The 18,001-nt window shown below is 41.3% G+C and overlaps 1 protein-coding gene across 1 annotated transcript; it reads right to left on the reverse strand.

Moving 5' to 3' along the window:
* Positions 1–240: 240 nt before the first annotated feature.
* Positions 241–8,265, reverse strand: LOC145457159 (uncharacterized). Its single transcript, XM_080335329.1, has 6 exons — positions 7,702–8,265; positions 6,649–6,969; positions 4,138–4,291; positions 3,142–3,315; positions 2,884–3,074; positions 241–2,269 (listed from the first exon to the last, which is right to left on the reverse strand). Exons 1-6 carry the CDS (start codon positions 7,834–7,836, stop codon positions 2,144–2,146), a joined length of 1,101 nt encoding a protein of 366 aa, XP_080191455.1. The 5' UTR covers positions 7,837–8,265; the 3' UTR covers positions 241–2,143.
* Positions 8,266–18,001: the final 9,736 nt, after the last annotated feature.

Genomic DNA, 18,001 nt, shown 5'->3' on the forward strand with positions numbered 1-18,001 from the left:
ATTTGGTTTGATTTTTATGTAGGTGGAGTCGGAACATTTTAACAAATTCTCACCCCAGTCAGTATGTTTCGTAACTCGGACGGGTGTTACACTTCTTCCGCGACTCCGAACAACTGGCGGATGTAAGAAAAGGCTATGTCATACTTCCCAGTGAAACGCGTCCATGTTGAAAGGGGTTCGTGAACATTCTGCACTAACCTGACTGCAGGACTCAAAAATCAATTTAACCCAAAACAGGGATAAATGATGGTTGTAAAGTGTAATACATCCAAATCAAATTACAGTTTGACATTAAAATCATCATCATCAATATTTCGCATTGATTGTAAAATTAACAAGGAAATACAAGATAGCATCATGACAACATCAGTTTTTGATAACCAGAAGCTAGTTTGCGACATGATAATCATAATTACTAGTGATTCAGTTAACTTCCACTCTGATTACATTAGCGATAAGAATCATACATACGACGAACCACAGTATATTAATGTTAACCGTAGTTAATTTGGCAAGAAATTACTTGTTGAATGAACGCTCACCATAACGAGTGCATCTTAGACCCATTTCGCTATGAATCGGGCCAGCGGAGTGCGCGTGCTTTACTTCATTATTCGATCGAGTCGAAGCCTCATCATAACATGGAAAAACCAATTATACTGATATTAACAATGCAGAATCTCATCCGCATGTTGGGATGTATGCATTTAGAGGTAGTTCTCATTAAAACGTCATCTTAGTGTCAGAAATATGTAACAAGAATACTAAGCGCCAGGCGATGATATAACATGCAAAACAAGGGGTTTCCGTATGCGAGGCTACTATCGAGCTTAGCTTAGTGGTAGTCACCGGTTTCCCGGTTGTACCGTCGGTTGTGTCAGACCTAAGACTATCTTCAAAACAGATATCCGCGACATCACTGCAAGGCACTGAACCGCCCGGAATTGTGTAGGGAGGAAAATGCAGGGTTGTAATGACTCGAGACTCGTACGGCCAAGACGGACATTTCATTGTAATTTCAGAGAATTTCAACGCAACCACCCTATAGGTATTTCGTCTATTGGTACTAGTACTTGAAAATGCGAGCAGAAACTGCTAAAAGTGAAGAAAATTAGTATATTATAATGCGAACCATTTGACATCACCAAACAGAGTTATAAAAGTGGGTCTAGCAAGACTTTAACTGGAAACTGAGCAGTCAAAACAATGACTTGGTCTTGACTCGGTGGTGAATTGAAAATGACTCGACTCGAGACAAAACTATTACGAGATTGACTTTTGACTCGGAGCCTTGTGACTTGGTTGCAACCTGACGATGTCTCTATCAACAGGTCCGATCTGTGTCTTGAAAACTTACACGACGCATAATACGGATGCACACCAATTATATATAAATATACATAAACATCACATTCTCCTCCTCGATAACTAGTGCAGTAATTCAAGTGCAGTTCTATGCTAACACATGTCAACAATTACATACAAATTTTACATTGGAACACAGTACAGGAAGTTTACCAGTATTTCATGGACGGTGAGATTCACCTGCCGAAAAGAGGAGGAACAAGATCAAAACCACATATCAGTTTAATGGCATATAACATATGAGCCCGTGAATGTTCTGTTGATCCCAATAACTTGGTATGATAATGACATGACCAAATTCTTTTTGTACTCTGCATATGGTTCACTGAATATACTGACGTTTGCTCGTGGGATTCACAGTAAGTAGACAAATGGAATAACAACTTTTGACTAATACTCGATTTGGATTGTAGAACTCGAATCAGGGTGCTCAGCCCTAGTTACGAACGAACCACTGCTTTGGTGGCTGGTTCGAATTTCAGACAGATCGCTGTCAGTATATTATTTCAAATCGGGATGAAAGTATCAAAAATCGTATTACAACACACTTCCACGGCATCGTCGGACAGTGGCGTCATAGATAGGTGTGTACATATGTGTATACTGTAAACGACTTGCCGTCACCTGCGGATATTTGTTAATAGGTCACGTTATAGCGAGTCTATGTCCAATGTGGTTTCACAAAAGCAAAATCAGTGGTGGTGAATCTGCTGTGAATGAGAGTAGTTAAACTTTCACGAAAGTCATCCCTCATTGTGCAGGACACCCGTTTCCACGTTCACTGTCCCGGCGGGTACGGATTTTTTTCGTCTTCTTTCTTGCCGCTCAGCGTATGATTGACAACTCTGTGATGGGCTTCGTCAGCGCGAATCGCCAGAATCACATCCCGCATCATCGCTTCTTTCTGCAAAAATACACAACGCTAACAAGGAAAACAGCGGCGTCAGAAATTGACCATCTCCTTCCTGGTTGATGCGTTAAATCATGCCATATTACAGTCACAGAACAAAGCATCTATGTACAATTGCACAGATATGGCGATTCCACAACATTAATCGTAAAGTCAAATTAGTGCCACTTAGCAGCGTTTGTAATTGTGCCCAGTGAATGCCTTACAGAAGGGCTACGCAACTGGCAGACCGCCGTCCAAATGCGGACCCTTCCTGTTCTCATCCAACTCAGAATTTAGTTGGTTTATCGACAAAACAAAGTGCAGTGATTTTATTCTTTCTGTTCATCTTCAGAACACATCGTCGCTAGAGCCTTAATGTCTTCTGTTGTCAAGATAAAGAATAGACTTCGCATCTGCACGGCCAGTGGAAACCTTCACCACTGCCTTCGACTCGCTCTCGCCAAGATTCAAACAACTAGCATGAAATAAAAAATGCCGTGTGAGTGTGACAAACAGAACTATGAATACATTTCGCTCATAGCTTTTGCTAATACCGCTTTACCAGATTTTGTATATAACTAAACCCAGCCGAATTACATAAGTAATAATTCCATTAAACTACATACCGGAAGTTTCCAGTACTCCACTGCTATCTCCGGCGCTTTCATCCTACACCACATCTTCAATTCGCCACCATCGATGGCTTCAATACACGAGGTGTACGTCTTTACCGCCTCCTCTTCCAAATAACCAACAAATCGATGACAGAACTTGGGAGACACAAAATAGGCCAGCGAGAAGGACGGGACGAAAATGCCTTCGAAGAAAGAGAATTTACATCGTAAAAAATACAGAGAATTTGTACATGGATTGTGAATATATACCTTGTGCTAAAGCGATGCAAAGTCGCATAATTATCCCCGGGTTTGCGACGCGCATAGCAGTCATCAAGTGCATACGTTCGTTTTCGGCTTCTTCCAGTAGAGTATGTATCCAACCGTGGTCTCTTTTCATTCGCCGCAAAGACACCAAGTGTCGCACCATGGCACCGACCATTCCTTTTAGAAAAGTTGGTCAAGGTTACTCGAAATGGCATGCTACTCTGTGTAAGTTTTTGACTTGTTGAGAGCGAATGTGGCGTACATCCAGGGCTGGGCGAAATCGAGTGCCTGACTGATTTGATTACGAGCAAGCTTCATGTCAAGTATTTCAGTAGCACTCATCACGACATCATACCAAGTACTAAAAAAGACTTGGAACATAGAAAAATAAATTGCCAGTTACACATTTCACAAAAACATTTTAATGTTAGTTGACACCTAACTACATAGCCATTCTAACGTTCTGCGACAACTGGCAGGCTGATTACTACGTCACAAAAATGTTGTTTCCATGAAATGAAGTACAGCGCTGCATGCTGCAAATGATCAATGTTGCAGGGCTCTTGTGATGAGATGGAAAGAAAGTATCAAAACCATAGGGGGCATGTAATTTCATTACCGTACTCGAAATCAACATGAACACCTCGAATCGCCTACTTATGGCATGGAACTGTACTACTGTAGACTTTAATAGCTGTTGCTATATGTCTACAATGAATGATATAATGATAATGCCAACACTATGATTTCATTCTCGCCTGATCTATTGAGCATGAAATGAAACCTTCATTATTTAACTTACAAGGTCACTACCGTATGTGTACAGACCTCTATTTAAGGGTGATTGAACATGCTGATTAATTAGACAAAACCAACAACGGCATCAACCGTTTTCTCATCGCAAAATAGTTACATGCGCAACTAACACGCTTATCAAGATGAATGATTGTACTTTGGCTTCGCAATTCTAATATATAACATTGCATTTGAAAGGCCAACCTGGCACGCCAGCAACTGTCTCCAAAAATATGATTCGCTTCAGCCACTGTCGTTCGTACAAGGTTCCGCGATACTTTCCAATGGTGTAACCGGAGAAAAAATCAAAACTCCTTCGGAGCACTTGCACGGTGAAGTACGCCGCCTTGTCTGTTTTCTGAAACACATAGAAATGTCACAAAACCCAGAGGTACTGAGGTAGAAGTAAAAGTAGTCACGCAAATACAGCACAAAACTACTTTCTACTGTATGAAAATGTAGAAGTAGTTCGGTCAAAAAATTTTGAAGTATGGGTGGAAGTAGTTGAAGAGCACAACCACTTGATAAGTAGTGCAAGTAGCCTAAACCTGCTTGAGTAAAGCAAAAAAGTAGAAGTAAAATGTTTGTATACAACCTATAAGCTAACAGGTTGTGTTGAGTATTCCATCTGGCTGTTGCAAATTCTCAGGAACATTAAAAAAAACTGGCAACTAGCATCGGACAGTAACGATCTCTTATAAATACGCAAGTTCATAAAATATTTTTGCTCTGCAAAACGAAGATAGCGCAATTGAACTTCATAGCTGCAAGCAAATCGTATTTTATTACAGTGAAACCAGATAGATGCCTGTATTTGTGCACTGCTGCTAGGTAGCCTAAATAGTAGTCATTATTAGGGCAAGTTTTTATTGCAGTCAAATCCGTGGAAAGTTGCATTATTTTTTCACAAAAGTTGAGGTAAAAAGTTGCATTTATTTTGCAAAAAAATTGCACTAAACAGTTGCCTTTATGGACAAGTTCCTTGAAATTATTTTAGAGTATGAGATACTCGAATCGATCCGTATCCAAGGCACTGTACCAAAACTCAATGTTGGCGACCTCAACAAAATCAATGGCCTGAAAAAAATTGACCCAGTGAAATATAATTTTTGGCAGTCTAGCCAGAATGTACGACAAATTAGAAAGGACCTCAAATTTAAACGACAGCGAAATAGTCAAGCGATCTATTGACATATAGCAGGGATATATATCCAATGTTCCCTCTAAGCTGCGCACGTGCGCAATTGCGCAGTGCTGACACGGTCTCTGCGCACAACAAATCTGAAGTGATCACATTTTTTTAGTCGTTACGCACTGTTGTCCAAGGGCACGCGCAGTGAGTTGTTGGGTGTGTACTATACAGAATCGTCAAAAATTAGAGGGAACATTGTGTATATCCCTGACATGTAGTGACAAATATTTCCAGTATAAAGTTAGTTGTTTGAAAATTCAAAAAAATTTAAAAAGTTGCATGGTGAAAATGGAGAAAAGTTACAAAAAGTTGCAATATAAGATTCCTCCAAACAGCTTAAAACACCATGCTACATAACTTCCGAGTATTTCGAAAGCTGTAAAAAAAGTTGCAAAAGTTGCAAAAACTTGCCCTAGTCAATATTGATACCGTAGGTCTACTAGCCACTAGGCGAGAGACTAGACTTGAATATGCAACACATCATGTCATTTCATCACCAAACAGATAGGGAGAGGAGGCCAAGATGAGACACGGGGCAAGATGAGACATGCAATTTTTTCATAGAAAAATTTTCTGATGGACAGATTCCTTCAACTATGTTGTTCCCATAATATCATTCTATAGTCCTACCATATTAACAATGGCAAACAGATTTGAGGTTGGGCAGAAAAATGCCAAAAACTATATTGTCATAGTCAATGTCAGTGATGTGAATTCGTGTTTGTAAGGGCATACCTATCATAGTTCTTCATATTATGAAACAACATTACTGGAGCTGGTTGAGTGCAATATTAGCAGTAATAGACAGATATTTTTTTATTCAAGTTAATACAATAATTGAGGTGTGGGGGTAAGATGAGACAAAACCATGGGGGTAAGTTGAGACATAGGTATCAGAGGGCTTTTCTATTGAAGGCCTCGCAAGATTCGAAATTTACTGTTGAAGGCACACCTAATGTATTGTTTATCTAGTAGTTTGCCAGATGTGACATTACAAGACAAAATACTAATGAAACTCTTGTTGTTGCTGGATCTCATGGATAATTGGTTTTCGATCTCATTTAAATTTGTATATGATGTACAAATTCTTTTTAAAACTGAATTATTCCATGATTATTGTATTTTATTCAAGATGTTGCTAGTTGATTCATCATTTGGGATGAATTGGTGGTGTAATGAGCAAGAATTGCTTGGTGTCTCATCTTACCCTCACCTGGGGGTAAGTTGAGACATTTGAGCAAGGATTTTTGAGGGCCAAAAAATTCAAAAGTATGTTGTTCAATATAACTCAAGCCATAGTCATAAATAGTACAGATCACAGGCTTTCCATTGGTACCAAAATTAATCCTCAGAAGACATTACTCTTCGAGTGGCGTTGAATTATCAGAAAAGTGTCTCATCTTGGCCTCCTCTCCCCTATATAATCCAATGGTTAGAAGATGAATAGATGATGCTTGAAAAATAAATAAGAATACAAACACAGTTGAAATGCTACATTCCATAAATAACCAATTTTCACTTACCGTAACAGGTGGCTGATGTGTGATTTTAACGGATTCCAATTCCTCTTTTGTCCACACCGGATGAGGCAATCTATACCCTCCTTCATGCATGCCGAGGGCTTCCTCTATGTCCGGATGCGACACGTCCGTAGAAATAGGAGACATAGCGGCACCTCCTTCGGCGGGTGGGTTTTCTTCCAAATTTTTGTGTGTCTGACGAAAGTGTGGCAGCGAGTTCTCGTGGATCAACGTCTGTTTTCCGCTTGAACCAACTTTGAAATGTTGCTCATGCTCAGAAGTGGATTTCCATCGAACCGCCGTACCATTCGCAACATTGTTTTTCTACAATATAAAGAGCGCTGTGTATTGATAAAATCAGCTGCACATTGCATATTAGGCTTATATATCAAATATTGATTCGGACTGCATGGAGTGAGACATGTAGTGAGGAGCAAGTGATACAAAATCTTTCGGGCAACATTATCAGCTTGATTTTCAATCACAAAAATTGGAGGTTCTACATTTAATTTCAAATCTAATTTTAGTCATTCATTAGGCCCTATAACATGCACCCCTATGAAGATATTTGTTGCAAAATCAAGTTGGATGGCGAATTGATACTTGGCTTGGCTTACACTGATATAGCCTTACTGCTCTAAACACGGCCATGGACAATTGGACATGAATCATATTATCATCAATTTGTCAAGAACTTCACGTAGACAGAAACCATGAGTTTCAAATGGGAATAGTTTGGGGTTATAAAACTGTCACTGGTAACTCCATGAAAATTATAAAAATTATTTCCATTTTGGAAAAAGTCAAGCAAATAACAGATAATGAATAACAACTAGCCTAACATGTCAATATGGGTCAGCAGGACCATGGTATATTGATGAAAATGATCAGTTTATGCTAGATCCAACTGGCTAATCAGCTTATAATTCAGCTCTATCCATTGTGAATTACTGTTTGCTTCTGCTCAAATATGACCGACTAATATCATCTTGTGGTGGAGTATTATTTGCAATTTGTTAACCTGACAAACATAATTCTTCGTACGTAAATACTTACACATATTGTAGAGAGTGAGCGCCTTGGCATGCCATTTGCTGCTATGTAGCTTCTCCATGGCTTGAGGGAAGTAGATTTCAATACATATCCAAGTTGACCACTTTGCTTTAAATATAGACGTACTAAAGATTCCATTGCTACATAAAATCGAAATTATCAATAAATAATAAAAGTTCAACATGTAAACAGATCGTCTGCTTCGGAAACTATACACAATGTAACTACTTAGCAGTTTACACATATGCAATGTGCTTGTGCATGCATGCTATAGCCTATAGTGTTCCGAGAAAAGTGATGAACTGATGAGCGATATGGCGAGTAAAGGAAATAGAAACACTCCCCTCGTGGCAAATCGTGCACTGGTCTTCCCTGCAGAAAACGGAAGCTGACGTGTGATTAGATGCATCCTCATTGCGAGTTGCGACCATGCACCGATGAACTTGTACCCACAAAAGTCAAATGTTCCACCCTCTGACCAGAACAGATCTAATACAGTAGTTAAGCTATCTACAGATACAATTTCTACGGTTCAGCACCTCAGGCTGGCCGGAGCACAGATCATCCACAAGCACTGAAGCACTCAAGCAGCGCAAGGGCAATGTAAATAATGATTTTTGGAGTAGCCTACGTCACGGATGACGCAATTCGATTACGTAACAAAACGTCACTTCTGACATTGCAACACTTTTGCGAAACCGCTAATCGACCTCGGACGTCACAGCTCTTTAGTCTGCAGACACCGTCGAGTCACTCTGAGTGAAGTAAATTTGGTATATCATCATCATCATCATTGGTTTATTAGCAATTTTATCAGTTCAATACAGCACAAAAATGCGATACAATGAAAATACAGGAAGATGTCGAAGCGACAATTAAGGATTAGTCTATGGAATCTGACACCCACCTTGGCCTAGGCGATGTAAAGAGGAGGCATGCACACTGAATGAAAGTAAAGAAGATAGTATAGAAGAAGAATGCGACAAGAAATAGGGCGGCACTAACATATTGTAAGTTGTATGGTGGATCGATGTACTAATCCTTCGGACGCCGCCTATCACCAGGGCGGAAACAGTACTTCGTCAGCCCCCCCCCCCCCAAAAAAAACGTTGGTCTTACCCCCTCCCTATAGGAACATAAATCAAACTGTTCTATACCATTACCGAGAACGGACGTTACCGAGAACGCTATTACCGAGAGGGGACACCACAGAGAATGGACATTACCGAGAACTGACACCACCGAGAATGGACATTACCGAGAATGGACACCACAGAGAATGGACACTACCGGGAATATTGAAATTACTGAGAATGGACGTTACCGAGAATGGTCATTGCCGAGAATGGACATTACCGAGAATGTCCAATGTCGAGAATCTAACTTACGTTGTCGGGAAAATTATACCTGAGAATTGACACCGAATGTGGCGGTTCCATACTATTACCGAGAATGCTATTACCGAGATGGACATTACCGAGAACTGACATTACCGAGAATGGACATTACCGAGAATGGCCAATGCCAAGAATCTAGCATAATGTAACGGACGTTGTCGAGAAATTTATACCTGAGAATCGATACCGAATGTGGCATTGCCGTGATGCACACGCACGATCTGTCCATATGCATAACATGCCTGCATTGCATATATTGCATTCTCGGTAATGTCCATTCTCGGTATTATCCGTTCTCGGTAATGTCCATTATCGGTAATAGCATTCTCGGTATTGACCGGACACCGAATGTGGCAACGCCGTGATGAATACATACACGCGATCTGTACCTACTACCAGTGGCGGCTCGTCCTATAGGGCAACTGGGGCATTGCCCCACCTAAAATTCTGTTCAATAACAATTCTTTACCATTTATAGACGCACAACAATCTATATATACCGAAATCACAGCGAAAATCGTATTCTTCTTGTCCTTTCGCTTGTAAATGCCCATATATAGCGAAGTCTCTGCGAAAATCGAATTCTCTTCTGTGTTTTCGCTTTGCGAATGCCTAGCCGGGGCATGCCCCGGTAGCGCTCATAACAAGCTTTCACTGTCTATTCTCTCAAAGCCGCGCACAATAAAGAAACGGTGATTTACTCTCTCCTATTCATAAAATTACCGAGCAACCGGGGCTCAATAGGTCTGTGCCCCTAAGGTGTGATGTAACAATCGTATCTCTATCTGAACTCGGTTACCGTCATATGCGTTTAGTCGACCTTTGCTGGTATAGGTCGATTTTGATGGTGTTTCACACCATGAAAACTCTTGAAACTTGGTATGTCATGTCGTGATGGTGTTATTCAACATTGCTCCAAGTTTCAGGGTTTCTACTTAAAGTTTAGGGTAGTAATTGCATTTCCGAAGTTGATTGTGTGCTGATCCGTCATGTATCGCAAACAGATTTTACTCGAAAGCCGGTATTGGTATCCATTGATTTTGACGATGTTCAATACTGAGATCGGTTATGACATTTGGCACGGTAAGTCCTAATGTTAGTATCGAACGCTGTACCAAGTTTTAAGTTTGTCACTGAACTATGTTAGTGGTAATTTCGTTTCCTAAGTCGAGTGAGAGCTGACTCGCCATTTATCGCTAACAGATTTTACGCAAAGCCGGTATTGGTCTCTATTGATTTTAACGATGCTCCTTACCTAGATCTGTCATGAGCTTTTGCAAGGTATGTTTTGATTTTAGTATCGAACGCTGTGCCAAGTCTCAAGGTTGACACTCAATGATTAGGGCAGTAATTTCGTTATCAAGGTCGAATATGGTAAAGATGAGCTCTGATCTGACACTTTAGCCTACAACGCATTGCGGATTTCACGCAAAAGCCGATGTATCTGTGGTAACGTTAACTGTGTTCCATACTGATATAGGTGACGAGATGATGATATCATTCTCATTTGCATTCAAATATTTACTTTGATATTATATTCTCCAATGTCAATTTCACCGTGAAATTGTGGCCTTCAAGCCATTTGCTTAAAACCCCCTGTCAAGCGCGATAGCTATTTCGTTTTCGATGTCGGCAAACAGCTGATCACTTGATCAGCCTATTCCTCAGTAAATTTTACGCAAAATTCGGTCTGTTCGCATTAATTTTGACAGTGTACCATACCGAAAAGGGCCATGAGGCTACTTCTCGATGATGTCATGTAACAGTGTACCAAGTTTACGGCTTTCATCCACGTATATATTCGGTAATGTATTTTCCAAAGGCGATTTCGCAGCAGACCTATAGACAGTAATAAAACCATATGTGTCGTGTTACAGTCTCCAGTTTCAAGGCCAAAATCTCCTATGCTGTACCGAGACCGAGTTTCCGAGACTGCTATTCTTAGTTCTTCAGAATGATGTTTTGGATTCGATATGACAGGCCCAATGTATGAGATAACAATTGGGTATGGGTATGGGTCCGAACTCGTTGACCTTTCCAATTAGGCTTACGCAATCTCTCGAGTTATAGTCATTTCCATTTCTGCAGATAATTAGTCAGGTCTAGTGCGAACATGAACCGCGTTGGATCTTTGTTCCGTACGCCGTTTACGCAGTTACCACACTTCAAGTCACAGCTCATGCACCGGCAGACCTCTCGTGGCACATACGTTAAAACCACTGTTACTGTTGTCGGGAAATTCATGTTACCGTAACATCATTAAGTTACTTGTTTACGTTGGAAAACGCCATTGTGACGTCATCTTGATAAAAAGTCGCTTGCAGCCCTTGCCCCACCACCCGATATTGTCACGAGCCACCACTGCCTACTACATATGCATGACATGCCTGCATGAGTGCATGCATAAATTGTACATGTGGACTTATAGTCCTAAAGCATGTGATCATCGATCAATCGCAGAGGTCTCAAACTCAAATGTGCTCGCGGGCCAATTTCCTAGTTTTAATGACGCCGCGGGCCGCAGCATCAATGATTGGGAATGGCCTTATTTGCCGGGACCTTGCAGACAGGCATTCCACAAACACCGTGGAAATGTAATTTACTATTGTACTATTAACGCTTTTTGCCACGGAAAAAAATCACATTATCAAATATTTGAATAAAATTGTTTTTGTGCCGGGCAGAATTTTTTTAATTAACGAGTTATAGACATCATGTGAGAGGATGCATTCATGACATCGTAAATCTGTCGGGTTAAAATATTGCAACTAGTGGACCTATGACGAGCAACAACTTTATGTAGACTATTTTAAAATCTATTGAAAATGGATCTGATATCAGAGCATTTGAGCGCCAGTTTATGCTTCAAAACAGATTGACTGGATGTGTAATATAGTACAATGTGATGTCATAAGCAAATGTTTCTAATCATTTAACTTTTGGTAATGGACTTAATACTGCCTTTTCGAGTAGGGTAGGGTAGAGTTAGCATGTGTTCAGCTTGCGATATCTGTCTGATGATTCTCGAGGAAACCACCGCCTCAGCACGGACATTTTGAATTTGTGCTTCCTGCGGCCAGCTTATGAATAGCGCAGAATACATGCTTGTGCAGCCAGGGGGGTCGAGTTTGCGAACCACCGCATTAGATCAGGGGTGGGCAAACTACGGTCCGCGGGCCGCATGCGGCCCGCAACACCGTTCTGTGCGGCCCGCGAGAGTCTAAAGAAACTTTTTAAAAATATTGATAAAATATATACTAAATATCGAATTAATGTAGGGACTTGATTAAACTTTTTCTTAGTATATTTCACCATTAAAATTTAACGACAATGGTTACCAAACTGGGGTGCACCCCCTCCTTGGGGGTGTGAAGGCATCTAAAGGGGGCGCGAAGCTGAGCTCAATTGAAAAAATTTTCGCGCTCCGCGCGATTGTAATCTGATTCATAATCATTGCTCTGTATTTAGTATGAATTTCATAGTTAAAAGTCTCTCCTCCACAGTCGTAACCTTCCATGCCATCAAACTATCCGTTAGGTTTGCGTTTCACCATCATAAAGGGGGGGGGGGCTTAACAAGTTTGAGAACCACTGTTCCAAGGTAAATACTTCCTATTATAACTTTTATGTTTAATTTCTTGCGCGACAGCTCGATCTCAAGGCCCACACAGTTTGAGAGGTTTCAACTGCTAAACATCACAGAAATCCTAAACGAGATTGACATAACCCGGATCACGAGCGGGATTTCAGATTGGCCACTACAGTTTTAATTATCTCGGTGATATGCTTATAAAAACGATTTGCGCGTGTCTTAGGTAGATTCGCTCTCGGTATGCGTAGAATTGGGGTATCTATATTTTATCTACACATAGTAGAAGTGTGTTTGAAGCTGACATGGTTATGATGCTGTCAGCATTGTGTGTCCTGGAATGCTGCTCACAGACTTAAATTTCAATCCGGTTCTAACCGACTGTCATCTCTATAGTATTGACAAATTGGTTATTGAGGTCAACCAGCCGATGAAATCTCGCCACTATATGTTCTGACGCGAGTACGATATCATCAAAGCAATGTTTGGTTTACTTTAAATAACCACATATATTATCTCCATGTCCTCACTATATTATCAAATACCAATATTGCGTTTTGGTTTATAATCCCAATTTTATATAGTGCGGCCCGCGAATGGATTTAGATGTTGAATGCGGCCCGCGAGCTCAAAAGTTTGCCCACCCCTGCATTAGATGGTGGTCCAGTAACCTCGATCCCTGATTCGTATTTAGCATTTCCTATACGTTGCAGCCTTGCTCAAATGTTCATTCTTATTTCGGCTAGGCCAGGGGTGCTCAACCTGCGGACGTACGGCCTCATTCAGCCGCAATTTTGCGACACATATTTAAATTAGCGTGTGTTGGCGGCCGTCATTGTGCAATCAATTGTTGCTGGTTCGAGTCTCGGCTCTGCCATGTTTCTATGTGTCGAAGGTTTATCTAGGCTCCTCGTCGCCGACCCCCCTGTTAACGTAGCGTCTTGAAAAGCCTAGAATTAGAGTGAGCTGAGCTCCAAAGTCAGCAGCAGAGTCCTGAAAGTGGACGCACGTTAGCGAGAGAGAATGAAGAATGGAAGTGCGCGTTCAAGCGAAAGTCGTTATCATTACCCAAAGCAAAGACACTAAACTTCAGGAACTGCACTGTCGTGGCGCACAAATTCTAAACAGGCGATTATCGCCACTGTCATTGATGTGTAATAAAAATATTATCAATAACAATACAAACAATCCTGGTGGGAGGCCAAGAAATAACAACATGCAACTATGTGATTAATAAGAACCGGGAGATGCTTAATCATTAATATTGTACCCAATATTTTCGAAGACCCCCTCCATCAGCTCTACGGGCTAATCTGATCACGTGAGCTGAGAATGAATAAATTTTTGACAATAATATGTGAAACTACCAACAATTTCGATGAAATCCATTCAAGGGGCAAAGTTTTCGCGCCCCGCGCGACTACACACATAATTATAGTGTCTTTTCTTGACATTTATACTCGCGATTTTGGTACATATATTATATATTGTAAGCCTGCTGGGGTGTTTTGCTTCTACAATAAGAAACTCTGCGCATTGCATATCTCAAGAGATAAGTGAAGGCAGTGGTGGCCCTACGAACGGGGGGGGGGGGGGGGCTGGGCGAGACTTACCGCCCCCCTTTAAGTATCCAACCGTAACTTCTGGACCAGACCCCCCTTTCGCATCTGTTATTGTTATCTATCTTTCACCCCGGCAAGGTTCGGCCTGGTGCTGGATTCGGCCATCTCTATTATTGCATGTGTGTAAGGATAGACTACATCAAAACTAAGTAATTCTACCGCATGCAGAGACGTGATGATTATCGGGATACGGGACTTTTCTAACAAATGCAGAGATTTGATGCTGATTGACACATCTGTACGGAATCATATTCTTGCTTGGTACACGTATTTCCATGTTTATTCGTTATTATCCTTGAAAAAAGCGCATAAATCCAAATAGGGGGCCCCCTTCGACCAGGGGGGCACCGGGCGACCGCCCACCTCGCCCACCCCAAAAGCCACCACTGAGTGAAGGCACAGAACGCCACAAGGGCTCTCCGCGGTGTTAAGTTCCCAGTATCAAATTTGATATAAGCATTTGTCGTCCATGCGCCATGGCGACTCCCTGGAATCTGGACGTATTGTATATGTAATCAAAATGCGACTTTCCGCGTCATCGGTGTATTAAACGGTCAGGGGTGTACGAGTTTTGAGAAAATGTTAAAAGGGTGTACCACGACGAAAAAGGCTGAAGAGCACTGTTATAGATAACTAACCTACGGATATATACGTAACAGACGTCGTCACGCTTGCTTGCCCGGAGGTAATTACTGCTCAGCAATCTGAACGCAGCATAATTGCCAATCCCATAGCTGATGACCTGAGCGCTCAAATTAAATAAAGTTGATCTTATTTGAAAGCTACTGTCGCACTGATTTCGAAAATATACATTAAAATCTGATCAGGGCAGCGGAACCCACTCAAAATACACATCAAAGTCTGAGAATCTGCATTGTTGTAAACATTCGCAACCACACAAGGGCCATTGTTATGGTCATTGTGCTACGTCGCTGCCATTGTTAGCAACAATGCCGATTTTCAGACTTTGAAGGCTATTTTGAGCTGGTTCTATTCCCTTAATGAACTTTTAGTATATATTTTCAGAATCAACGCGACAGTAGCTTTCAAATAAGATCAACTCTATTTAATTTGAGCGCTCAGGTCGTCAGCTATGGGATTATCAATTATGCTGCGTTCAGATTGCTGAGCAGTAATTTCCTCCGGGCAAGAGAGCGTGACGACGGGACTTGCGTATCTATCCGTAGGTTAGTTACCTATAGGTTAACGCGCCATAGTTTCGATATTGACACATCTATTCGGTCGAGTTCGAATCACGATCAATCCATGTTTACTGGATATCTGCATCAGCAATTATCGCTCACCGGTTCTCACCGGTAATTGAATTGTGGCTTCGAATTCTCAACTCAAATTCGACCAGTACAGCAGATAATATTTCCGCGAGAGCGCGGATGACAGGACTCAAAATTCATTTTATTTTCATCGCTTGATTGACGAGATAGCAAAGTAATGTATCGCAGTGCTTCCCAAACTTTTTTTACGTAACGAAATATCGTATTAGGTGTAATATTTACACTGTTTACGAAAATCGGCTACCGCGTCGTTGTTTTGATAGCCTCTTACTAAGAGTCACGGTGATTATCAGATGTCGTTACTTCAGCACAAACGGGTTGTGGATGCAAACCTTTAGTTCAGGGGCGGCCAACTCGTGGCCTGCGAGAAGGTTTTTGAGTGGGCCGTGAGATCATTTTCGAAATAGGTTATAATAACAAAAATGGATTGCTCAGACTGTGAACTTGTAAGGCCAACCAAATATTTGATTAGTCTGACCGCAGATCCATGTGCCAGTCACATTTTGGTAGATCTTCGTACATTACAATCAATTAGAATATTTTGCGGTAGATTAATCTCAAGTAAAAATTTTCCTCACGCTTCGTGCAATATGTTGTTACTCCAACATGCGACCTTGCGTTTGCGCTCGCAGAATAACCGTCGACGATGAAGCCTAGGCACAAAATGAGTGACGCATGTTGCCGAAGCTTTCGATATCGATATATCCAGGCGTCGAATAGTCTTGTCCATGTAAACTTAGCCCATCGATACACAGCAGACTCGCAATATACCCAAGTAAAAACATTATTGACCTACAAATGTTAAAAAATAAATCCGCTTCGCGCGGCTAGTTGCCCGCGCAATTCTTCGACAATTTTATGTGGCCCTCTGGCCGAAAAGGTTGGCCACCCCTGCTATAGTTTGATTAGAATTTAATAATGTCTCAAACGGGCGTGTCTCTATCGAATAAAGTCTGAAATCATGTTGACCAATATAAGAGATTGCTGTCTCTAAATCTACAGACTAAACATCTGTAAAACGCGTATTCTAGTTTGGACATCAACACAAAGTTTCCACAATTGATGTTATCTTAGTGTATCATGACGATGGTCGACGACTGACGATGACGTAGGTTTCTGAGGCCCCACACCGTAATGTGTTGATTGGCGTCATTATATGGAATAACCCACCGCCTGATCTCAGCAATTTACCTTCTTGTGAGTTCATAAAACAATGATTCGACTGTCTGATTTCAAACTCCGCTAGCAAAATTGTATTTGCAATGTACTTATTTTATAAGTTAAAAAACGGGACTGAGACATGACAAACACAACTACTAGTGCTAATCTATCTTATGAACCACGCACCTACGTACAAATTCTTGGCAACATATAAATGGAGTTCAATAAATCGGGGTTGCGCGTACCTTGTCCGGTCGTCGATTTTGGGCTATAATCTTCGCTGCTAATTGTTTACGGCTGCTGATATATGCCATCCCAACGCGATGATTTCGGAAGATTCTCTGTTGATTTACTAAATAAACAACTAATACCACGGATTCGATTATTGGAGTTCTTCTCATCGCTGAAAGCAGCATAGCGTCGGTAGTTTCGATGTTTTCGCCTCAAGCCGTCGTAAAGGATTTAGCGGTCGATAAAACCTGAAATTATGTTCCTGGGGCAAGCTTGGAAGTGGAATTGTAAATCTGAAGCCTCTGCAAGTCGGATAAGTCGTAAATTCGTTCCAGTAGTGTGAATTAGGGTCATGGCGCTTGGAACATATTTTGGTTCAGTTAAGAACAGTGGGGTGCGTTGCTGCGTGAGCATGTGACACTTCTGCATGCGAGATTTGTGCATGTGGGTTGAAGCTATAAGAGCTGGGGTTACATTCCGGGTAGTTTAGAGTCAGCGTATTCGGGCAAGACTTGGGGAAGGGTTAGCTTTGGAGTTATAAAATCACATGTACAAGTGTCGGTTGGTCACTTGTCATTTCATTGTGCCACCCAAAAAGGTATACTTAGTATAGCGGTCGCATACTTTTATTAGTTAAGCGGTGTGACGGTGTGGCTGTGTCGTGCCTGGAGCAGTAGATAGCTGACTGGCGACTGGCTGGCTGTCTTTAGGTTGGCGACTTCTTAACTCACAGTTTCACTCGGTACGGATGTATTGCAGCAGAGATACGTTAGGCGCTGAGGTGAATCAGGGTTGCCAGACATCTTCTGCGAAAAAGGGCCATACAGCGCCGGAAAAGGGGCCAAATTGGCCAATAAAAGGGCCAAATTGTTCAATAACGTCAATAACGCTGCGACATGACCCATAGACACCTGGAATTCCAGTTTTATATTGTTGATACTGTTGTAGGACACCAAATCCACTACCTGCAACTACACTGGATCCAACTACAATAACTTCTTCATTATTTCAA

Source organism: Botryllus schlosseri, chromosome 15, assembly GCF_051294905.1.
Source record: "Botryllus schlosseri isolate E-star chromosome 15, Bs_hap1, whole genome shotgun sequence".
Lineage (NCBI taxonomy): Eukaryota > Metazoa > Chordata > Ascidiacea > Stolidobranchia > Styelidae > Botryllus > Botryllus schlosseri.